Below are 25,297 nucleotides of genomic sequence, written 5' to 3' on the forward strand. Positions count from 1 at the left end.
AAGTTTGTCTGAAAATAGCTATTTGTCCATCAACTTAAACATTTGTAACAGATATCAGAACCCACCCACCCATCCTCCAGACGGGATCTGGAGATAGAGCCTGGAACAACAGGGACATCTCTAAGTGCTGGTGGACCTTTTTCAAAAGCCCTACCTCTTCATCACCCATCAGCCCAGTCTTAAATGAGCACCTTGGGGAAAATGCCTTCTTCTGCCTCTGCCACTAATGAAATGTGTTGAAATGCAAGCCCTCCATACTGATCTGAGACTAGCAGTGCAACATATATTCTAAAAAATTCAGATCCAATTTAGAATTTTGGAGGCTTTTATGAGATCTGTCTAAAAGGGAACCCTCTGTTTGTGAGTTGGGATACTGCTGAGGTCCCAGACTAATCAGGAAGATGCTTAAAGCCATCATGGGGTGACAGATTTCTCATCAGGCAGAAGCAGGAAGTTGCTTCATGTGACCACAATGGTACACTTGTGTTACCCAGCAAACTGTTTCCGCTGGCCGGTTTACATTTCAAGGCCGCATTCCTCGTGCCCTCAGGCCCCCCAAAGCCACTCTGAGCTGTGAATCTTATATCATGACATGTTCAACAAGGGCCTCACAGTATATTTAAAGTAGAGATACTGCTGTTGACTAATAATCAATATTTAAATTCTTAATGGCTTCACACCTGGACTTTTTTATTGCCTTCTGATTGGCAAGCTTGGAAGTGTATTCAGTCTACCACAGAGTGAAACGTTACACCTTGACTTGCACTTTCTAAAAGTAGCCTGGGAGCAATGGCTGGTCCCATGGCTTGTCACCAGCTGAATCCATCTTCAGTGCAGCAGCCTGCCTTCTGCCATGCAGACAGAAAGCACTACTATGCTTCATTTGTCTTTCAAAAGTTATGATATTGTGCAATGCGTTCTGCACCAGTCCCCAGTATTATAGTACTTTGTCCTTTTAATTTTTCTGCAAAGTTCACTTGGTTTTAATGATCAATTGCAAAGAAAAAAAACAACAATTTCCATATTTAGAAATTCCAAATATTGCTCATACTAAATGTAGCCTAGCAGTACATACTATTTAGGTGGAGAAGTGAAAGTGCACCCCTTGGTGGAACAGGGCCAAGGTAAGGTGAGGGAGGGGTTCTTCACTGTGGTTTCCACGTGAATCCCGTTGCACGCTCACGCTCACTGTAGCTATAAATACATTTTATTGGCTTTAAGTGGAATTAGTAGAGATGTTTGTTGTCAGCATAGTGACTGGGATACTGTGACTGTAGCATAGATATGCACATTCACATACACACACACACACACACACACACACACACACACACAAATATACGCAAAATACAAACGCTAATGTACTATATGGTGGTGCACATTCTTAAATACCTCTTTTGGTAATTGTGACATACTGGAATGACACCGCCTTTTTTACAGTATGAAATGTAAACTTTATTGTAAATTTACATTCTAGTTCTCTGTTTTACAGACCACAACAAACTACATAGCAGTTATTGCTGATTTGTTCAAAGCATTGCCAACCCTGATTTGTGTGAAAACACAGGGCTTACACTCAGTTAAAACTCGTGTAGCAGACAAAAGGAATAAATGAAAGCCTTAACATTAGGAAAACTCTTTCAATATAAAATCTAAGCGAGAGAGAGAGAGAGAGAGAGAGAGAGAGAGAGAGAGAGAGAGAAAAAGAAAGGCTGTTTAAATACAGATCTAAATAAAGACATCACAGTTTGATTTGTTTGAAATCTATGTGCTCACATAAAAAAAGATTAAGACATTTAATCATGTTCCAAATGGGACCTCACTAAGACTTTGTTTAATGAATTTGCTACCTTTGACCTGAGAGACATGCAGTTACAGTAAACATTGATAATCTCACTCTGGATTAAGAAGAGATTCCCAGAAGGCTACTTGTACCAGTCACACTGGTCAAGCTCTCTCTCAGCACTGAAACATTGGGTGATTCTGGTTTCTGACTTAAGGACCAGCGATCAAATTAAGGGCTCCTTCAAATCCCTTCGAAAAATCTGTGTGCAAATGAATCAAGTGTGCAGAAGTTTGAAGACAATAAGTATTGAAGCATACCCTAAATGTACATCTGACATATGGCACTACAGAAATTCTTTTATTTCTGTGTTCACTTCTATAACTGGTGGATCAATAACTTAGACTTAGCTCCGAATTTAAAAAAAACCCCACAGTTTTGATTACATTTCTTATTTGAAACTCCTATTACATACATCTAAATCCATCAGATTAAGTTACTCAATTCATAAAATAGTTTTATATTAATGAACATAGATGTGCAGTACCTAAAGACGAATCAATATCAGTAAAGTTGTCTGTTAATTTTATCTATTAATATGATATAGTGCAGATTACTAAATTTAAATGTTAAAAATAATATTGGATCACTAGAGTTGCAACTTTTTGGATGCATAATGAAACAATCCTGAACAAGTGAACAGCACAATCATCATGACATAAAAGGCATCTGAAAAAACAACAACCAAAAATTACATTTGTAAGACTGTAAAGTGTTGATGATACTGAAGATGGACCATCTCATAGCATGGAAAGTGCTCACCTTTTACCCTACTGACACTGACAGTGGTTCAGATCCTGCACTAAAGATTTTTTGATTATTCACTTTCATATGTTTCATTTTTTAAAGAAATGAAGTGGCATCTTTTGTGTTGTGTCACTTAACAAACTGACCAGGAAAAATCGGAAAATAATAAACAAAGTGAAAAGCCTGCTCAGACACTTAGGGAAATGTTCATAAATATTTCTGCTCTGCTTAATGTCAGTGTACAGCTTTTTCCTTAGCAGAAGGTCTATTGTCACTAATTGTTTGGTCTTCTTTTGAAAATTCATTGTTCTTAAACAAATGAAGAGCTTGATGTTTTACTCCATTTAATGAGAGGAGGAAACATTTAACATTTAAGGCTGTAAGAATTTATCAAGTGTAAACCACAGCTCTAAGAAAACAAATTGTAAATAAAAATATGGAATTGCACAAATAAATAAGCAGCAGAGAGAGATGAAACCAGGTGGATTTAAAAATAAAAAGAAAATATTTATAATTTAACATCATTTTCATTTATAAAGTGCATAAGCAGAACAAGACCCTGTACCTAACCTCAAGAGTTTGTCTTAAAACAGAAAATAGTCTGTGTGGAAAGTGCAACTCGAGATTGGCACATAAGAAAAAAAGAAAAGAAAATTAAATTAGAAAAATCAGCTTTGTGATAGCAAGCTTTGCATCAGGGCTTTTGTACAAACACAGGCACCTCTCTGAGACCAACAGGGTAACTAGCAAGGAGCATTCCTCCATCAAATACTTCAGCATTGTTTGTGTTCTGCCATGGAAAGTCACTCTTTGGCAGGTAAATATCTCTCTGCAAAACTCCCTTTTCTGTCACTGGTGCAACAAGTACCTGAAAGAACATATGACTTAATGCCATAGTGGTGTTTTTGGTATATGGCATAACAACTGCTTGTCATTTGCTAAATTAGCTATTCATCCTTTATTCAAAATCAAATAAACATGAACAATTAGCAAGGGGTCATTCTACGACGCGGGTAACAGTGGTTAGACACCAACCCAGACATTCTTATTCATATTTAGTACCAATTATTAACATGATCTCCTAAGAAAGACCTTTGTAAAATGAACAATTCTATTTTTAGGTTTCTGGGGTAATGTCAGGTGTATTGTAACATGGTGTTCCCATTATTCTGTCGAACTATATTTTTGTCATGCTGGTGGTAACTGGCGAGACAGAAGCTTACCTCATCTCCGATGAGAAACTCATCATTAATGGTGAATGTGGCCGGGTCATCAGGACTGATCCACCACAGAGGGCGGTAGATGGGGTCTCCGCTGGTCTGCCACTCCTTTGCATATTTCTCTATCAGAGGCACCACAAAGTTCTGGTGCTTATCTATGTAGAATCTGGTGAGGTTCATGACCTGTAGAAATCAGTCAAAATGCACAGAATCTTGGTACTCTGGTAGGATGCAACAATGAAGAAAAAGAGAGCACTCATAACAGCAGTATGGAATATCCATGTCAATAATAATGTAAATATATAAATGAACAGCATAACTAATATGATGTCTTCTCTTTTTTGAGCAGCCTTTTGTTTTGCTACAGTGATCTAAGAGTTAAGATTAGACACAAAATATGAACCTTGAAACATTTGTCCCTCTCATTTAGTTAACATTTTCTATGCCAAAGGCACGCTGCTTTAAGTCATCAGCTTCCATATGCCTAAAACCTTTAACCATCAGATTGTTCCAACTGGCTTACATCAACAAGAACGTAATGTTCTTCTCCATTTAATATGGAAAATGGATGCAAATATTTTTGTATTATGGTTTGACACTATCCAAATGTATGTCTGGTGTGGAGCATTTTGAACATTCCTAGAAGGGTCACATCCTTAAACTAACATCCCACCCAGCACTCTGGTGATGGAAACAAAATAAGACCACATTCAATAAAAATGTATTTTAAGGACAAGAAAATGTTTTGTGAGATGAATTTTGAATCACAGCCTAAGTTCAATATAATTTCCAATTGAAGAAACAGGCCTGTGGTTTACTGGTTATTCTGGGCATTCTGCTTATAGTTCTATTCAGACTCATCATGCTCATTGATTTAATGATCTCTAATGGAAGTTGGACATGTGCACCCACCCACACCCAAACGCAGACACTCACACCCAGACACACACCCACACCTAACAACTTTTAGACACACAGACACACAAAGACACACACACACACACACACGCATACACACCTGGACACGCCCGTACACACATAGTAAGTCAATAACTCATTACACAGAGTACAGAGTAGAAAAATAAAGGTGACCAATATTATTTAGAAGCAGCTAAACTTGTTAATATGACTAACAACTATTACAAGGATAATATGCTTCAAACTGTATGTGACTTAAAAGCATTGTCCACCTATATCTTATCCTCCTGCTTTCAACAGAAAAAAAAACCCAACATAGTTATTTGTCCTAAGTTAGCTAAAATAAAAACCTTTAATCACCTCTGTAAATACTATTTATTTTTCAGTTCATGTTCTTGAGTGCTACAATGACTGTCATTACAGTCAAAACTGAAGACCACAAATTTGAAAGGAAAGCTAATGTAGACCAGATGGACCCTTAACCACAGGTACTGTTGGGGAAAGGCCAAGCAATTGCTCCCTAAAGCCCAAGAAAAACAGTCATCTGTAAGATCCTCTACATTTGTCTGAAACTTGAACTGTATTGCACAGACTCAGATACACCAATAGGTGTGACTGGACAGGATGAACTGTGAGGGCCAGATATTTTTCTAACCCTGTGTGAGATGTGGTTCTCACAGTCCCACACAGAGAGATCGAATACTTTATTCTGCTGCTATGAAGGGGGAAAGAGGCATTCTGTGGAATCAGCCCTACAAGCTGACCAGTGCACCGAGGTAACTGTAAAACCCACTAAGCCTTTTGGAGTTGTCATGCAAGGACCTGGTGATACAATATGCTACTTAGCACTGAATCACATTTTAGTTAGCATTTAGTTAAATATAAAAGAAAATAAATAAGTTAAATATTGACAATTTACTAAAACTATAATGGAACATAGCCAGAATATTTATTTTGCATTTCAACTAAATTGTTTTGCTGTTTTTAAAAAATAGCTCATATTTTCAATATAAGCCCAAGCTGGTAAACAACAAAGGTTTTGGCTCATTTTAACCATCTGGAGGCCACTTGTCCAGAATTGCTTGAATATTTTCGTGTTTCCTGGTTGAAACACCAGTGAGATTTTTGTTATAAACAAATACCAATCTTTTACAAACCAAAACATCAATAGCAGATGAAAAAAATGTTCAGCATTACCTAGGCCATTCTAGACTCTTATCTCACAGCTAAAACATTAAGCCATAAGAAAAATTCCTCTGTGCATACTACAGCTTATTATTAAGAGAAAATATGATGTAGCAAAACCATTCAGTCATCCTCTAGAATGAGGTGCACATGTCTACAACGCAATAAACTAAAAGCTAGCTAGTAAAATGAGCTCATATGCACAACTGACAGCTATTCACCTCATCTTCTCCAGATGCCCATGGTGGTGTCTGAAAATTGAGGACAGGTAGAAAGGCCACAATCTGGAGCCAACGAATAAAAAGCTCCTTGTCCCTGATTAGGTCAGTGGAGAGAGAGCCTCCTGCAGCCCAGAAAAAAAAAAACATATTATGAGTCAAACTTACTTCAAGAATCATACATGGAATAGAAAAGGCCGGAAAGGCATATCACATTCACCTAAAGAAATTATACATTGTATATAGGCTTTAAGTTGACTCATTAGTGGAGCACTGGAGTAATAGCAGTATAGATGTATGAGTGGGTTGGAGGGTTAACTCATGTATTACCTACTGCATCAGGAATGAAGAAATTATAGCCCAGTAGGCTGTGATGCAGCAAGGATGGAATGATGCCCTTGAGGCCAGCATAGCTCCAATCAGGCTGCAGTGCACTCATATGGATGAACAAAGGTTTATGGCTGGACCTGAACTCAGAAAATAACACAACAGATTACAGAGCCTCTACAAAAAGAAAACATTAGCAGGAATGCAACAAATATAGTTGAAATGAGATATGTTTTAAAATGATGATGAGGAGTTATGAGTGTTAATGATCTGTTTGGATGTAAGACTCTTGAGGTGAACAGAACAGTGCCAGTAAAGTTAGGTTATTTCTAAATGGTGAGTAAAAATAACCAAAACATTAGGGATATTAGATGTAAAAATGATCTAGTTGAGACTTTTGATTTCAGTGGAAAAAAAAGAAAAAAGAATTCTGGCCAATACCTTGTCCCTACACTCATAATGGCATTGTCCCCAATCCTCTCAGCAAGTCCTGCCAGTAGTCCAATGTACACGTCTCCTTTCAGAGCAGGAGAGGGCCACAGGGCCTGCTCCTCAAAGGAGTCCCCTTCTCCCCCTTCCAGGAAGATGTATTCCATGCCCAGGTGATTGTGCAGGATATCCACCTTGTCTAAGAACCAATTCATGGCCTCTGGGTTGGTGATGTTCAACTTAACACAGTACTTTCCTCTCCAGTGAGTTAAAAGAGGTATCTGTATTGAATGGAGAGAAGGAGAAAGATAATTAGGAAGAGATAACAAGTAAACGATATCCTCATGGCTAAACTGCACAGTGGTGTAACCTGTATAAGCGGATAGGTATAAATGTACCAGATGGGCATGTGGGCCAGAGCGCAGACTGAGCCAGTAATGCTGCATTCCATCTTGCATGGAGGACTGAAACTGCTGTGAGTCCACACTCAAATATGGGGACAGGGTTACGGAAATGTTCAGATGCTTCACAAACGGGAGGTCCCTAGTCTCTCTCTTAGAAGACCTTTTCCTGCCACTGAGGTAGTCGTGGTCCTGCAGTCAACAAAGAAGACAATGGCAGTCCTTTCAGCACTGTTCAAGTACACACTAGCTTAGAGAAAACAGTTAATTTTGCTTATTAGGTTCAGGAAGTTTAGATTAGATTAATCATGGAACATACAAAACTATGAGATTTTCATTATGTTACTAGATATAAGTAGACGACAATCACACAACTGATTTTTGACATATGCTCCTATTGACTCTGCACATTGCTTTTAAAAATATACATTTATCTTGGTTCATTCACGCAAACAGTGTAAGGTCTTGGATACATGAAGAGTTAAGGTTATGGAAATATTCACAGTCTTTAAAACCTATTAGGGCAGGAAGTATTATGTTAGCATTATGGTAACATGTGACACTGTGGTTAACATAGAATTACAGCTTTATTTTAAGATGTGCATTATTATTCAAGGCCTAACTTGTACCTGGGGTGACAGGTAAGTAATTAGGAATAGCCAGGATTAGAGGTTGTGTAATGCAGTGAAATTTGTATCAGACCATACAAATTACTTTTTTGTTCTTGTATGAGAGAAGCACCCCTTGCAGCATATCTCTCAGCTGCTCAAATAACCTGTGGCAGGATGTCTGAGCAAGTTAACACACATCAGTATCGAATCCTATCATATAACCAACAGATGCCCATGCATTTATGCTGGCTAATGCCTGTCTGAGTGACTGTTTTCTCAGTGGCTGTGGAAGGACACTTGAGATCGGAACATTAATACCCAGAAGTGGGGTTCTGCTAAGGGGCAATTTTTTTGCTCCCTTAGTTTGTACAATTAATGTATAACATTATCTTACTACTACTGTTCTAAAAAGCAGCCAGGCACCAGTGATAATCATCAAAATTTAGAGTTAACACTTTAGGAATTTTATTTTACCAAATATTTGGGAAATTATTTAATCATTGTTGGAAAAACAATGGGGCTTTCCTATTGGATTTACCATAACCCAATCTACAACTGCATCAGAACATTAAAGAATGGTCTAAGCTTAGGTCAATCAATCTGCTTAGTTTTGCTATGATCTGTGGTGCTCTATGCAAATGAAGCATTGGGACAATAAACGGAGACCACTGGCAAAAGTGTTTATAACCAGAATCCTTTCAGGTCAAGCTATTGATCCTGCTTATGGCTGTTATTTTAAGCTAATATGGAAACTAGAAAAAAAAGAAAAAGATCTTGCACAAGGCCTGTGGATTCCTTGAAATCTTGTTAAACTATCACATAATGAAAGACTTTCCTCAGTGATTAGATGGTTATACTTATGCTGTGCTACTCCTGGCTGGAAAGTATATACATTACCTATGGATTTACATAGAAAAAGAAGAAACATATTTTCTGTGATCAAACTCAGTTACAAGAAGTCCAAGACAAAACCCTTTTAAGCAAACTGAAGATAATTAAATGAATCTCACTGTATTCACTGAGGATAGTTTCTGAACATGTCAACCAACAATGACTTTCAAAATAAGAATAACAGAAGAGAGAAAGAGGAGCCAATGAAATGGACAAAACATATTTTAAAAATGGTCCTTTTAAAACATCTTCAATTCAGAGGTGGAAATCTAAATATTATAACAGCAGGTTTACAAATTGATTTAAATATTTCATATATAAAATTCTTCTCTTCCCGGGAAAGGGGAGAACCACAACTCTTTTCCCTCTTATCTCCTCCTGGTTGCCACTTCTAATCTTCCCTGATGGAATTCTGCATGGAAAGAAGTATAACCTCAATGAGGTGACAGGCTGTGCTTCTGGAATAAGATCCAGAGAACTCCTGCTTCCCCTCCTGGGCATATGAGCAGCTTACTGCATTACTGTAATATTAAACTGAACTGGAGAAGTTGTTGTTGGCTTGTCGCCTTCCCCACTCTGTTATTCCACAGCTCCCACGGTTTTACTCAGATATACCTGGCTAAGTAATCACATCAGCTGCCTATTTGTTCAGGGTAAAGTTTTTGGTTATGGGGCTGAAGAGGTGTAAATTAGCCTACCTGGTGTGTCAATATTCAGATGGAACTTCACATAACCACAATGGCTTTAGCCACCACACAATTTTTATACATATGCCTAAGATGAGTTCACATTTTTATATGCAAATGATATATGACCATATGAAAAAGAGAAACCTCTCATAGAAGCTATAACAGAAAGCAAACGCATATCCTGGCCTATCCTCAGCATAGCGAACTCAGTAGAAGCCAGTTGTCTCGTTGCTGACATTTCAGTGAACCTGAAAAGTGTCTCTCCATCTCTGGGCACTCGGCCCTACAACCCTCTGCCCTCTCCATGGCTGCCACCGATCCGCTCCGAAAAATAAAACCCTTCAGGTCCACGGCCACTATCACCAAGCCATTCATCAGCCAGACTGTTATCAAGTTGACAACTCAGCTGGTGGTTTTAATGTTAATGTGTGTTAAGCGCAGACCTGACCAAGTCTTGGGGAAACCCTTCTACCAATGCACCATGGCTCTTGCCAGGCCCCAGGCAGTGGCACTGATTATCAGTAACTTCACATACTTTGGATCGCACAGAATGTCAAGCCGATTGCACATTTCCCCTTTCTCATGCTCAACTGGTAAGATGATCAAGTGCAGGCTTAACATTTTTTAAAGGTCAAACTAGGATTTAGGTTTAAAGAAAAACAAAGTACAATCATTGCAGATCTGATTAAATCAATAAACACCAACCAATTCATTGCAGTACAAAATGTAACATATAGGCAAGACTAATAAAGGATTAAAATCTGGAGTACTAAATATGGTCAGACAACAAGCTCTGCATTACAAACTATTGGTTACTTTTATGTTATCCAAATAAGTTAAGATCCAATAGTGATACAATGAGATCAGTTTATTGCATGTTACCATACACAAAGCTGTTAGGGCTGTGGCACCTAGGCAGCACTTGAAGGCCTTTGGGCCCTGGCTGCTGAAACAGGTGCAAGGCTCAGGCCTGCTGAGAGACAAAGATTATTCAGCTCAGAGCGCAGAGCTGACCCAGGCCCTGGAAGGTCAGAGCACAGAGCTGACCCAGGCCCTGGAGGGTCAGAGCTTGGGGTAACACACTGCCAACACACTGACAATGTTAAGCATGAAAATGGAGACGTGCAACCTGAAGGGCTCTCCTGCAGTATGGTGTTTGGTTTGTTTTTGTTTTTTGGTGTTAATCTGGATTACTTCTTGATACTTACAACTACTTTTCACCCAAAGCTTTTTCAAAAAAGATTAGCCACTATGGATTTTTGTCTTACTGAAAGTGGTTCACAGAGAATAAAACTGGTTATTGTCTGACATCTGACCAATGTCCACCTTGAACTATTACTGATGGAAAGAGGGGAGTATCCAAAAAACAGGAGAGTCACCCACCACATTTGAGAGGAGAGATGTGGAATGTTCATCAAGGCTGATGACCCCCTCCTCCAGATGGTGGCTTTTCAGCTGGTTAGAGAAGGTTCTCAGCTCCCTCTCAACCTTTGCGCCTGAGTTCACATTTGTCATAAGCTTCCAGAAAGGCAATCTTTACAATAGAAAGATCACATTATTAAGTAAGGTCACTGGTTACAAGTAACACACTTGGGCATCCACAATTCATTGCTTACACATGTACAAACTATGCTAGATTTATTGAAACTAAATGTACAATATGAAGAAATTCATCATTAACCCTTTTGCTTAATAATGATTAACCCATACCGTAAGACATTCATGTTGGGCAGTTCTCGAGCAGGTACAGACAGCTGTTGTATTGAGTCTTGGTGGATGGCTTTGATATTTTGTCCAACGCAGACAGTGTATTGCAGAGGCATTCGCTGCATGTTGGGTCCTGTCTGAAGACAGAACTGCTTCTTCTTCTCCACCCCAACATGCAATGGGATATGTGGGTCAACAACTACTGCCACACCTTTAAGAGACCAAATGAAACATAAATATCCAGCTCATAAATCTTGATTATGCACCCAGGGTTATACTGAAAGGCAATTTTTGACCCTTACAAGAACCATGCAAATGAAAATGTATAATGTTGACATCAAAACTGTTCTGAGAGTTCAGATGATTTCAAACTTTTAGCAGTTTGGTACCTCACTTTTTTATTTAAGAAGAAAAACACTTTCTCATACATCACAAACAAGACTACTGTAGTAGGACCGAACACATATGTTTCATTAATTAAACCCCACATTTTGAGAGTGCAGGGTTTTTGTCTTCCTGTGTCAAGTACCTCACACCCTTAAACTTATTATTAAGTTATGGAGCTGAGTTAGAGCTCCCCCTATTTGAGGGTGAGAGTTGTGTGTCCTACTGTATTTTGGACCTTACTTTTTGTAGCCCACATACTTGAAGCATCTCAGAGTAATGTGGAACTCATCACTGTCCATTCAAGCATATTCAGTTGGATAATGAAAAGCAAAACTGATTCAATCATCTTTAAAAATAGGAAGAACAACTCTTCCAAACAGTGCTATATTCTGTTAACTAATGCCCCAGTTAGTCCCATCTTTAGAATTGATCTTTAGAATTGATCCCTGTGTGCCAGCCACTGTGAGAACAGCTTCTGAAAACCTACATTATAGTGTCTCCCAGCATGCCTTGCACCTCTCTGTAGACTTATCTAGTTGAAATGTAATTTTTTAAAGTTGTTGGATTGTATAGGTCTTGGTTCAGTTTTATCGTGTTCTTTTCTTGCTCTATTGAGCATTGTGCTGGATGGTTTCAGCCAGCAGTGAGTGAGGTGGCTGGCTGGGGAAGAGGTTGAAGAAAGCAGTGTGGTAAACTCAACGGCAGAACTTGGCTGGTGGCCAGGAGAGAGAGTAAAGCAGCAGGGAGCATGACTTCAGTGCTGACTGGCACCATGGCAACAGCAGAGACAGCACACATCTGCCTTCTACAGTGGTGAGGTTGTCTGGAACCATACTTTGTACAGCTGGAAGTTTTTCGTCCGGCATTGTGACTGGAAGGTGGCTGTCATTGCAACACAGCTATTCTTGTAGCTGCATGGAAAAGCACTACAGGTGGTTGTGGATATGCCGCAGAAACAACAGAACTACCTAAAGGCATTGACCATGGCCTTCCAGCAGCATTTGGAGCAAATGCCAGCAGAGTCATCGGTCAGGTGGCAGCTTCCGGATACCACAGCTAGAAAGATTAGCTGAGTGCAGAATAACCGGGAAAAAGCTCACTGCCTTTAATGACGCTGACTTGTTCGTGTAGCTGCTATGACTGGGTGTGCACTTTCACACCTATAATGGCACAACCGATGATTTTGATGTAATGACTATCCAACTAAAGGCCATCACCTGCAGCTTGAGTGGACATTAGAGGAGGAAATGGCATATGGTCAAGGTGGAGGGTCTGAGCTGATTGCACGAATTCTTTCTCACACCTATTTTAGCCATTCATATTGGCTAAAAAAGAGGCCATGGAGCAGAAAGTTTAGGAGATGGGGATACAGGAATCATTGAACCATCAAACAACTCCTTGGCAATGATGCTCATCCTGGTGCAGAGAAGGATGGAGTTTGTGCATGAACTATCAGTGGCTCAACATCGTTACAAAGCCTGAGGCGTACTCACTCCCACACATCAGTGACTCCTTGGATCAGCTCGTCGGCTCTGCCTGGTTCACATTTCTGGCACTGGGGAGTGGGTATTGGCAAAGAGCACTCATTCTAGGTGCCAAAGAGAAGATGGCAGTCACATGGTGATGGCCTATTTAGTTTAAATGTATTATTTTAATGTTTTTGTTTAATAGTTGGCTTATGTCAATAAATAGTTGGACTGTGTTTTTAACTTTGTTAACGTGTCTATGTGGGTTTTTTATATGCTAGAAGAGAATTCATGAGCAAAATTAACAGTCAATGACATGGATGAGCATTTTGGCATTGGAACTGCGGTGGACCAATGACATTCTCAAAACCACAAATTCAGACAGCCAGGGTTTCGTGCATCCCAAACTTAAGGAACCAGTCCCGTCAACATGGCGGACGGGGATTTTCATATCATTAATATAATGCTATCGTCAAATGAAGGGTATCAGAGGAAAAGCCAGGTGTAGTATTGTACTTGGCTAGCTATGGCTAAATTCACTATTTTCACTATTTTCAGAGCAATGGTAGAGATGTGTTCTCTTTTTGGTTGCAAGCAGCAAAAGGAGAAAATGTATTCATGCATTTTCAAAGTATCTGATAATTAGAGAGAAATGACTGCAGTTTATTTGGTAAAAATTGGACTGTCCCAGCCAAACATCCAGAGAAACTCCTGGTTTGAAGTATCCATTTTACAGAGGATTTAATTAAAAAACAAACAAACAAACAAAAAACAACTTTTGTTAAAGCCAGACCCTGTTCCGTCAGTTTATCCTGGAGACACAGGAAGTATGGTCTTGTGTTTTATACGTAGCCAGTTTCTGACTAATGTTAGACAACATGAGCCTGCCAAATTACATGATAATTCATGTCGAATGCTGACAGGATACTTTATATATTGGGGATGTTGACAAATAAAGACTGAGCAAACATTACTCAAAATAGTTTGCCAGACAGATAAATTATATGATGCTAATTTAGATGATGGCTATATTCATTAGGGTAATTCTGACAGGAAACTACATGACTACTGACTACTAATTCTATAGTTCAGGGTAAATGCATATATAAGGATAATACCATTCTCTTTTTTGTGCATTTAGAGTAAACGTCTTTAAATAGCTAGCTAGTTAGTTAGCTAATTTGTCAGAGCTGGACTAAAGACTAAAGTTGTCTAACATTAGCAACACATATCTTGTTTGATAATGCAGTCCATCCTAAGAATCATGTTACCTTTATGTTCTAACACAGAGGGTGATAAGTACATAAATTACCCTACCATTCTGATACATAGACTTGTGGGCAACCTGTTATAATTCACTCTTCTTCTGAGTCATTTTCTGGTTTGAACACGCATGGCCGCAATACATTAATATTAGCACTTGCCAGTGTGTAGCATAAAGTAGCTAGCACTACAGAAAACAAGCAGAGTTTTGTGTTTTATGAGCAGAGTTGAAGGTGAGCAGGTAAACGTGAGATGCAGATGAGATGTGGGTGCAGACAGAGGTGGAGACTATTTGTTTATACATAGATCTGCATGTACTGATTGAAGGCAAAGGCATAAAAGTTACATCTAAACCACTTTTAGGGTATTGGGAGATTGTTTTCTTGGAAATAACTTTGAGATATGTAATTTTGATAAACAGAGATGAGTTTTTGGGGGGTTTAATCAATGACAGCACCTTCAATCAAACTAAAATAGTCAGTTTAAATAAGGTGTTGAAAAGGTTCTACCCTGCTTATGTTTTACTTTTCCCTATTTTATAATTCCTTTTCTGTTATTTTTCTGTGTACTGAGTCTTTCTGAAGACTTAATATTGCAGTAAAAGAGATATTCCTTCAGCAGAATTGGCACTCTCTGGCTCTTTTTCCATTACAACAGTATGTAATCTTAGATGTACCAATATGTTACTGTATCAGAATATTACACATTGCGGGCTATTGCAAGTAAAACATAACCTTGGAACATCTTAAATAGAGCAGTGCAGGCATACCTACACATAGGCTATGAGTACTTCATATAAGGATGGTACCAAGGTTACTGCAGTCAGCAGGTAATTTTTATAGACATAATCTTGGTCTAAAAAGAGCAGACGTTTCAGAAGAGCGTGTTAAAGGCTTCCTCAGACATTTTGGATGGAGTATCCCTGCCCATATGAAATGATGTGAACCAGATAATTGTGTCCACAGATGTGGCTGCCCTCCCAGGAATTCCTACTGCCTCTCAGATTTCTCCACCATGTCCGAGTAGTCTCTCGTACACACACACACACACACACACACACACACACACACACACACACACACACACACACACACACACACACACACACACACACACACAGTCTTGTTTACTATCTTTGTAGGGATCTTCAATTGACATGATGATTACTGTAACTAATTAATACTACATGTACACCTAACCCTAACACTAACACTAACCCTAACCCTAACACTAACTCTAACACTAACCCTACCCCTACCCCTACCCCTAACCCTAACCCTAAGCCTAACCCTAACCCTAACCCTAACACTAACACTAACACTAACCCTAACCCTAACACTAAGCTTAACTTCAGTAACCAAATAAAATTCATTAGTTCTTTTAGGTTTTCAAATGGAAGTACCCATTTTTGTACAAAAAAGCATTTGTACCCACAGGGACCACAATGTGGTCAGAATAATGTTAGATCAGATGTTACTATCCCTTTACTCCCCATGGAGATATATAAACATACACACACACACACACACACACACACACACACACACACACACACACACACACACACACAGCCAATCGTCTAACTCTCAACTCAAAACTCTGTAAAAAAAAAAAACACAATAAGCTTGTGACTGGTATGAAGTTTCTTCTTCCATGCAGCAGTTTCTCTCCCACTCAAAGCAAAAAAATTCTATGATCACCTTTGCAGCTGTTTCTCATTGACAGAAAGAGCATTAACCCTAACCCTAACACTAACCCTAACCTAACCCTAACCATAACCCTAACACTAACCTAACCTAACCTAACCCTAACACTAACACTAACACTAACCCTAACCCTAACCCTAACACTAACCCTAACCTAACCCTAACCATAACCCTAACACTAACACTAACCCTAACCCTAACACTAACCCTAACCCTAACACTAACCCTAACCTAACCCTAACCATAACCCTAACACTAACCCTAACCTAACCCTAACCATAACCCTAACACTAACCCTAACCCTAACTCTAACCCTAACCCTAACACTAACCCTACCTAACCCTAACCATAACCCTAACACTAACACTAACCCTAACCTAACCCTAACCATAACCCTAACCCTAACCATAACCCTAACACTAACACTAACCCTAACTCTAACCCTAACCCTAACACTAACCCTAACCTAACCCTAACCATAACCCTAACACTAACACTAACCCTAACCTAACCCTAACCATAACCCTAACCCTAACCATAACCCTAACACTAACACTAACCATAACCCTAACCCTAACACTAACCCTAACCTAACCCTAACCATAACCATAACCCTAACACTAACACTAACCCTAACCCTAACCTAACCCTAACCCTAACCCTAACACTAACCCTAACCTAACCCTAACCATAACCCTAACACTAACACTAACCCTAACCCTAACATTAACCCTAACCCTAACCTAACCTAACACTAACACTAACACTAACCCTACCCTACCCTAACCCTAACACTAACCCTAACCATAACCCTAACACTAACACTAACCCTAACACTAACACTAACACTAACCCTAACCTAACCCTAACCCTAACCCTAACACTAACCCTAACCTAACCCTAACCATAACCCTAACACTAACACTAACCCTAACCCTAACACTAACCCTAACCCTAACCCTAACCCTAACCCTAACCTAACCTAACCCTAACCCTAACACTAACCCTACCCTAACCCTAACTCTAACCCTAACCCTAACACTAACCCTAACCTAACCCTAACCATAACCCTAACCTAACCTAACCCTAACCCTAACACTAACCCTACCCTAACCCTAACCATAACCCTAACACTAACACTAACCCTAACCCTAACACTAACCCTAACCCTAACCCTAACCTAACCTAACCCTAACACTAACCCTAACCTAACCCTAACCATAACCCTAACACTAATACTAACCCTAACCCTAACACTAACCCTAACCCTAACCTAACCTAACCCTAACACTAACACTAACACTAACCCTACCCTAACACTAACTCTAACCCTAACCCTAACACTAACCCTAACCCTAACCTAACCCTAACCTAACCCTAACACTAACCCTAACCCTAACCCTAATCCTAACACTAACACTAACACTAAGCTTAACTTCAGTAACCAAATAAAATTAATTAGTTCTTATAGGTTTTCAAATGGAAGTACCCATTTTTGTACAAAAAAAAAAAAGGATTTGTACCCACGGGGACCACAATGTGATCAGAATAATGTCAGAAAATTCTATGATCACCTTTGCAGCTGTTTCTCATTGACAGAAAGAGCATCAAACTAAGCCCAAGCTGATCTCATGAAGTAAATGAGTCATGTATTACATCAAAACAACAAATTAGAAAACACACTGCAGAAAATTAATCAAGAAATTTATATGTTTATATTTCGATATAAAGTTATTACTGTATGGGTCGTTGTATATTGTTTTTAAATCATTTTTACCCCCCACCCCCATTTTGTATGTGATCGAATTGTCAGTCATTAGAAGGTCTGAAAGCCTTAAAATACCTTAAGAGTTTGCCTGATACATTTTAGGCCATAAAAATTATTTGGGTTTAAGAAAAAAATAAGTGGAAAAAAGATCAAATGGAAAACTAAGGGATACAAAATATAGGCATGTAAAGTTGTGTAGATCTGCACATGGTTCTATTTTTGATATCAATCAGCCCTGAGTCAGAAAGATTTTACCTATGAGGCCCCTTCTCTCAGAGCATATAACACAGAGGAATCTGCAGAGTAGAGAATCAATAACTGCCATTTGGCAAAATTTAAGAGACTTTTAGTTTGAGTTATGACCAAGGTGGTTTTCTAAGTGAGCAGCCTCTTATTTTTAGTACAATTCCCTACAGTAAATGCTACCAGCTTTGCTGAAATATTTTTCCAGAGTTTTAATGGAAAGAAAAATGCTTATTTTCCTTTCTCTTTTCCCTAAGAAACATACAACCTTACAGAGGACCCTTTACAAGAGTGAAATAATCAATTAAGAAATTGCTAAATGAGCCTGATACAGTAACCCCTACTTTATGCTTAACATTTATTATGTAAGCAGTTCGGCCACATGGAAACCATTAAAACTGGATTGAAACATTCCATAATCTTATGCTGTGCAAGGTCAAAAGTACACCACTGAAGATCTTTTCTGGGATGAGAGGGGGAATTAAATGTGTCTATCACCTGGGCTCTTTTCATGTATATATTCACACACTTGCTTAAGACCCAAGTACATGTAAGGGAGTAATGAAGATGTGGTTAATGTAGGTTAAATGTGTTAGGATGCCTTTGAACGTTCTGGGTACTGAATGAACTGGGAGAGTAGAAGTTTGGCTTGGGGAATCTACCACACCTGTAATTCAACAAAAGTAAAAACTTAGAAAGGCATTACAGATATGAAAGAGCTTTAAAAGAATTAGATTATTAATAATTTTAAATGAGCAATTTTTTTGAAGACTGGTTGCTAAGCTCTGTTAAGAGATAAAAGATTGCGGTTATGCTGGACTTAGTCTCACAACAAGCCAGAGAGTGGAGATGAATAGAATCAGTGATTATGAAATTTGGCAAGATGCCATGGTATGCTCCCCTTCCCACTGATCACGTGGTACGGCCCGTCACATGCAGTGGGAGTCTATTGTTGACTGTGTTCAGTGTGACTGCCTTCTTGTTTATTGCTTATTATTCGTGTCTTACATTAATAAATGTATACGTTGAGAGAGGTCTGTGCATCTTGCGCACAGAAGAAAATTTGGGTCACATTTCTATGCTGTATTGAATCTGTTTACACGTTCTGGATAATCCATGCACAGGTCAATAATTTACAATATACAATAATTTAAACTTTTCCGACCTGCCTCCTCATGTTGCAGCACTCAAACCATTGGCAGTTAGATTATTGGCTATTACAATTATGCTGAATTCAACTTGATCCTTCCTAACAAACCTTGACTGTAAATGCTCAAATGTTTCTATTAAAAATGGTCTTAGAGCAGCTATAAAAGAATTTTTGCAGACCTCTGCAAAAATTAGTTCTTAGATTCTGCCATAGTGGATAACTTTATCCTATCCCATTCCTAGGTTTGAGATAGCATGAAAACAAAAGCTACAATATGACCACACTCTTTCTTCTGGACTGGCCGGTTTAGTGACAGGTGCACTACTTAGTGGACCCTGTACACCATCACTTATAAGTGTAAGTCATGAACCTTCTGTTCCCCAAGTCTAATATGTTGTCATACACTGTGGAAACTTCAAAGTATGCCAAAGGATCAAAATATTATTTAGTAGAGGTTTCTTTGTGAGCCTCCAGTAGCCTATATTGGGGGAAAATAAAAAGTAATGAAATTATACTTGCTGTAGAACAAAAGGTTACCGGGGTTAGCTAAATGAAATATAAACACATGAAACATCTATGAAAATACATCTAATACAGTCATGATAACAGCACAGTCCCAGTGTTAAAGCCCCAGTTAAATAATGTTTTCTCCAGTACCATGTATTCTCAGTGTACCCTGTGTATTCTATGGCACACTTAGTGTTCGGCAAGAATTAATATAGCAGAATATAAACATGTAATAGAATTATGTGAAGTATGTGTCAAATTTCCTTAAACACTTCCTTTTGACACTATTAACAAACTCCAAAAATGTAGAAAAAAGCATAGCAGTGAACAATAATCAAAGGAAATAGATTTATTTACTGACAGTTCTACAGTTTAATAGATAATATATGGTATGAAACAATATTATATTTACTGTCCTTAAGCAAATAGGGCTGCTTGGGCCAGCGCTGAACGTTTATTCCAAACTGACCAAAACAGTCTGAGCAGAATTCTCAGGAAGCTGTCAGTTAGCCTTCTAAATCTCTGACAACACAGCAGTCATTGTTATGCTACTTTATACAGTATTATACATGGATAGATTTTGTTGTTTGGGCTCTGGATTCCAGCCAATTGGATTTGAAATTAAACAGTGTCTGTGAAGTTAACATGAAATTAACACTATTGTAAACATGCTCTGATCATATAATTCAATGCATTATGAACAGTATAACACTGTTAAAATGGTTTACAGCATGATGAGACACGTGTAAAAATGGCTTTAGAAATGCAATTAAATATAACAGTAACCTAATGTGTAAATATTTATTAAAAGTGATGCATTTTGGGAAAACTTTAGTTGTAAAAGATGTTGAACTATTTAACTTAAGCTGCTGAAGGGGCTGAGATTCCCAATAGGTTTTGAGGATTTGCAGCTTAGTCACTTTTTTAATAGTGTCACATGCTGTTATTGCACCTAGGTAATAGTTTGAGAACTGCATTAGTTTACTGTAATTTCCTGGCTTTAAATACACCCAGGAGGTATGCATGTTCTGTAAACCATGAAACCAATCTCAGATCTGGATAAGAGTCAAATGCTGTAAATGTAAATTAGAGAATATTTAAAGGTGAGGCAGTTGCAGTAAAATACAGGAAGCAGATGTTGCCAGTAATATACTAAATATTTAATCTCACTGTCCTATCATTGCTTTACATGGACTAAGTGTACAACAAATTTTGATTTAAAGCACAGCAGCTCCTCTACAAATAATTCTCAGCATGGGCATGTGTAAGGGCATCTATAAGTCAAATTGGCTTGCTTGACTTTATAAATAATGCAGTTGCTAACAGCACCAGTATGATTAAGTTTTAAGTGCATACAAGCTTCCAAATTGCTCAAATCCTCCCAAATTCCTCACCTTTCAGAAGGACAAGGAACCAAACCATACTGCTTAAGAAACTATTTTTTATTTTTCTTAGGCAAAGTTCAATATTCTTAACGATACTTGAAGACAAGACTGAAGACAAAAATTGCCCAAAATAAGCTTGAACTGAAAATGGCTACATTACTGACCTAACAGAGTAGGAAAGCTACTAAGTGTCTGGGGATGTCTATGGCTCAGTGTAAAGATATTGGGCGGGGGCATTCAGATGGTGCAGCAGATGTTTGACACCACCAGAGAGACCCAAGTTTGCCTTCTAAAAGGAGTGCATCCAGTTTGGCCAGGCACCCACTGGAAGCAATTGGCACTGCGAACGGGTCAGAAGCCAGCATGGGGATTGTCTCCCATTTGCTGCAATAGTGATTCCTATGGGTTGGTCAGGAGTGCCTAAAAAAGTGCTGATTGGATACATGGAGCATAGTCTGGTCATCTGCATACATTGAAACTCCATACTTTCTGGTGAATTGCTATGGAACCGATGGAGACATGCAGTAACCTATGCTCACCTGGCCAGCATGGGCACTGCACAGTGGCAGAAAACAGCACTGCAGTACAGTGGGAACTGGAATGTAATTATGTTTTTATAAGACTGCAGAAGAAGGCAAATTATGCTTAACCGGTCAGTTACTTTGGTTGGATGAAATTGGGAACACCTTATATATAAAGGGATATAGTTCTTACATGGTTCACACAACATGGCCAGACATATGCTCAAATAAAAGCTGATGGTATGCAGATTAGCTTCACAAGCATTGTTTCATTAAATGTCAATACAACAAAAACAAAAGTATCATTGTCCAATTGAGAGCCATGCTATATACAAGGGGTGTCCAAGTCCGGTCCTGGAGGGATGAGTTGAATCAGGTGCGTTTATGTATGCACTCACCAAACCACACTGGTCTCTGGCCCTCTTGGAATAGAGTTTGACACAGTGCTACATTAACTAATATTAGTTAAACACGCCTGATTTAACTCATCAATCAAGTGCCAGGTTTTGAGGACGTTGCAGGACTACGGCCCTTCAGGACTCAACTTAAACACCCTTGCTATATACTATATGAAGCTTTTATCTGCCTGTATATACTTAGCCAACTACTTTGGCCAGGTGCTCAACATTTTTTTCTCTTAAAAAGTTGGGCAGTTAAAGAGAAACATGTCTTCCTAATAATGGCAGTCCTTTAGGAGGGTGGAGAAAGGATTCAAATCATGCAACTATTTCAGCTTAACTCAACACACTATAACATAACACCTGAAAGCCCATGCAAACAGTACTCTCTAGGAAATAATAACAGACCTTTGTTTGAGTCACATGCTGATAATTATGTCCTGTAGCTGATGTCATGCCATTTACTTTTAATTTAATTCTGTTCAGCTTTCTGGAGCATAGATTCCCACTTGCTCAGTTTGTCTAAATACACACTTGGACAAGTGAATGGATTCAAACACACACACACACACACACACACACACACACACACACACACACACACACACACACACACACACACACACACCACTGCACAGGCACACTGTTTACATGCTATTTAAAGGTCTCATTAGTTTCTACCATACATAAACTTAATTACTGAGTAGTGTTCGGGGAAGTGTATGTCTACATTGTGTGAGAAAGTGCATATATGCATTTAAGGTTTGGTGCTCAGCTGCTCAAGCACAAATGCCTTTCATAGCAGGCTCAGTGCTCTGGAGTCCCAGGGGCCTCTATGATGACCCCTCCAATGAATAACATTAACCATTTGCATCTATTGGCATGGCATCCTTCCACCCGATCAAACTCACACCCAGAAATAACCACACACATAATTACTATCACCATAGTTCTGGCCTGTTTGCTGGCCTGCTTTTAGAGGATCAAAAGACAACTGTTGAGAGGTTCCAAAAGGTTAAATAAAGACAGTGTGCTTTGTTCTGTAATCAGGAGACAGCTTCGAGTGTTTTGTTGTAGGCCATAATCCTTATGCCCATATTATACAAAAACATACCATACAAAACACATTTTATGTTGTTGATTTACTCACTGCCGAGCACATTCAACCATAAGGACAAGTCATGAGAATAGGTCAACAATTTTGGCAGGGGAAGATTTGTTGGCATGAACTCACCTGATGAGCCCAGAAAGTAACGTTCTAGTACTGATCCAAAGCCTGAGGGGTTGTCCCGCAGGTCACTGATGGTAAAGGACTGCATGGAAACATCCAGATCATTTATTGGCCAGTTTGGTGCATGGACACTGGCCCCACCATACCATGACACGTTGACCATAGAGAAGCAATCCTGGACATGAAAGAGGGATAGATAAAATTGGTCATTTCAAATTGTGCCATTTTTATTTGTTCTCTTCTTTTATACACACATATATATATATATATATATAAACTTACTAATGGTTTTGTCAGAGTTTTGTAAACCTTTATTGGTAGAGAGAAGAGCTAATATGTTGAAGGATTTTTAAAAATCTGTTCTAGTTTCTGTATATTTTTTGTCAAATGGGATCGCATGTTGATTTTATAATGTCCATTGTGCTTTTTCCGGCCACAGTAACACAATGAATAACATCTTTTTTTTTTGCAAATCAACTATAAAAACACATTATATTTATTGATACTCTCTTTAATACTCATATTCTTAAATATTCTACTAAGACTTTGTTTCCAATCAACAGGATGTGTAAAAATCTGTGGCGGTATCATCTACAGAGGCAACAGGCTTTGACAGTACCCAGCATGCCTAACAGACTCATGTGGAGTTTGAGTCTGGATTTTAGGTTAGCACATGACAGGGAATTAGTGATGTATGGAATGTACAAAGTGATGGGATTAATCACCAAAAACTTCTCAATTGCTTTAGGACTTAGTCTTTGCAAAGCAAAAAGAGGTTTGCACATATGAACTTGTAAAATCTGATATGAACTATTGCTTGTGTCTAAACCAGCAATCTGTATGCATGCACAGTCAACTGTGCACTATATTAGGATTAATTCTATTGTTTATCTTCAATAACCTATAGTATTAAAATGACTATAACCTAAATATATATGTATATATGCATGTATGTGCAATATACAAACCTGCACTGTTCAATTAAGTGCTCAGACTAAGTAGAGAAGTTTTGTGTTCATAGCCATATAATAAACAAATATAAATTAACCATTGAATTAATTAATTGATGAAAGGATAGTAAAGATGACGACTAATGATAATGTATTACAAATTATTTTACCTTCAGTTTTAAATTACAATGAACTGGGGTCCAGGTCATACTATAGCATTCTGTCTCTGATTCGTCAGACGTTTCCAGCGAGATCTTCACCTCCGCAAATGAGTCCCATGTATAGCAGAATTCGGTTTTATTGAGCCAACACAAGTTTCGCACGAACGGAACCTCTGTATCAGGACTCCCAATATTCCCTACGTCAATTTCCACGAACGTCTTGTCTTCTGCGACTGTCTGTATGACCAGAGAGTGCGTCCTTCGCTCCCAAACCAGTCCACTAAAACTGCCCTTCAGGATCCAGTTCTTGTTGGGTTGATCAACAACTTGCCAATAGATGATCCCAATGGTCATAACAAAGAAGGCAGCTACTCCCAAACACGCAATAGCTCCTTTCCAGGTTTCGTCCATTTCTTTCAAACCCGTATCCCACGGTACCTCTGGGATTGGACTTGAGTTTCTATTTCGAGTTTGAGGCATGTTGTTTTCAAAAGAGCAAGAAACTAGTCAAAAGTGAAGATAAAATGTTTACATAAATTTGTAGATGCTTCATCATGTCATTGCAATGACATGACAAGAAAGAGGCTGATATTTGTATTTATTCTGAACTTGCCTGTCCTTTCTTGCAACCTATCTTGTCCACAAATGAGCTGCCATGTGAAGATCACTGTCAGGTTATCCCAAGCCGGATAATGAAAAAAAGAAGCTGATTTACCGCATGCTCTTAGCAGCATATATTTAGTTTAATTTATAGCATTGATCGCGGAGGAGTGAGCAGTCGTACACCGGTGTGGGAGCAACGCCTGTGAATAGATCCTTCGCAGTTTATTTGCTTGCCATGCAATTTTCTCCGGAGTCTGACGTAATAACAAATTGCTTCTTCAAAAAGGAGGAGAGGAAAGTGATTAGGGTACCACGCGCTTTGTAATTCCCAGGCCACTGTTTGTGGCGAAAATGACTTTGTAACGTTAGAGT

At 38.7% G+C, this 25,297-nt stretch overlaps 1 protein-coding gene across 1 annotated transcript; it reads right to left on the reverse strand.

Annotated features, from left to right (window-relative positions):
• Positions 1 to 1,430: 1,430 nt before the first annotated feature.
• Positions 1,431 to 25,113, reverse strand: si:ch211-236l14.4 (SITS-binding protein). Its single transcript, XM_027029201.3, has 10 exons — positions 24,332 to 25,113; positions 23,215 to 23,386; positions 11,190 to 11,397; positions 10,863 to 11,013; positions 7,286 to 7,480; positions 6,900 to 7,168; positions 6,462 to 6,598; positions 6,135 to 6,256; positions 3,814 to 3,993; positions 1,431 to 3,458 (listed from the first exon to the last, which is right to left on the reverse strand). Exons 1-10 carry the CDS (start codon positions 24,800 to 24,802, stop codon positions 3,285 to 3,287), a joined length of 2,079 nt encoding a protein of 692 aa, XP_026885002.3. The 5' UTR covers positions 24,803 to 25,113; the 3' UTR covers positions 1,431 to 3,284.
• Between the last annotated feature and the right edge of the window lie 184 nt (positions 25,114 to 25,297).

Source organism: Electrophorus electricus, chromosome 4, assembly GCF_041902795.1.
Source record: "Electrophorus electricus isolate QZ-2024a chromosome 4, ASM4190279v1, whole genome shotgun sequence".
Taxonomy (NCBI): Eukaryota; Metazoa; Chordata; class Actinopteri; order Gymnotiformes; family Gymnotidae; genus Electrophorus; species Electrophorus electricus.

Bases quoted from the DNA above. Each gene is read 5' to 3' on its own strand.
- si:ch211-236l14.4 (XM_027029201.3), bottom strand. From the start codon at position 24,802: ATGCCTCAAACTCGAAATAGAAACTCAAGTCCAATCCCAGAGGTACCG. The intron at 7,169-7,285 runs GTACATTTATAC...CATTCAATACAG, and splicing joins CTGGCCCACATGCCCATCTG to ATACCTCTTTTAACTCACTG. The intron at 3,994-6,134 runs GTGAATAGCTGT...TGATTTCTACAG, and splicing joins GGGCATCTGGAGAAGATGAG to GTCATGAACCTCACCAGATT.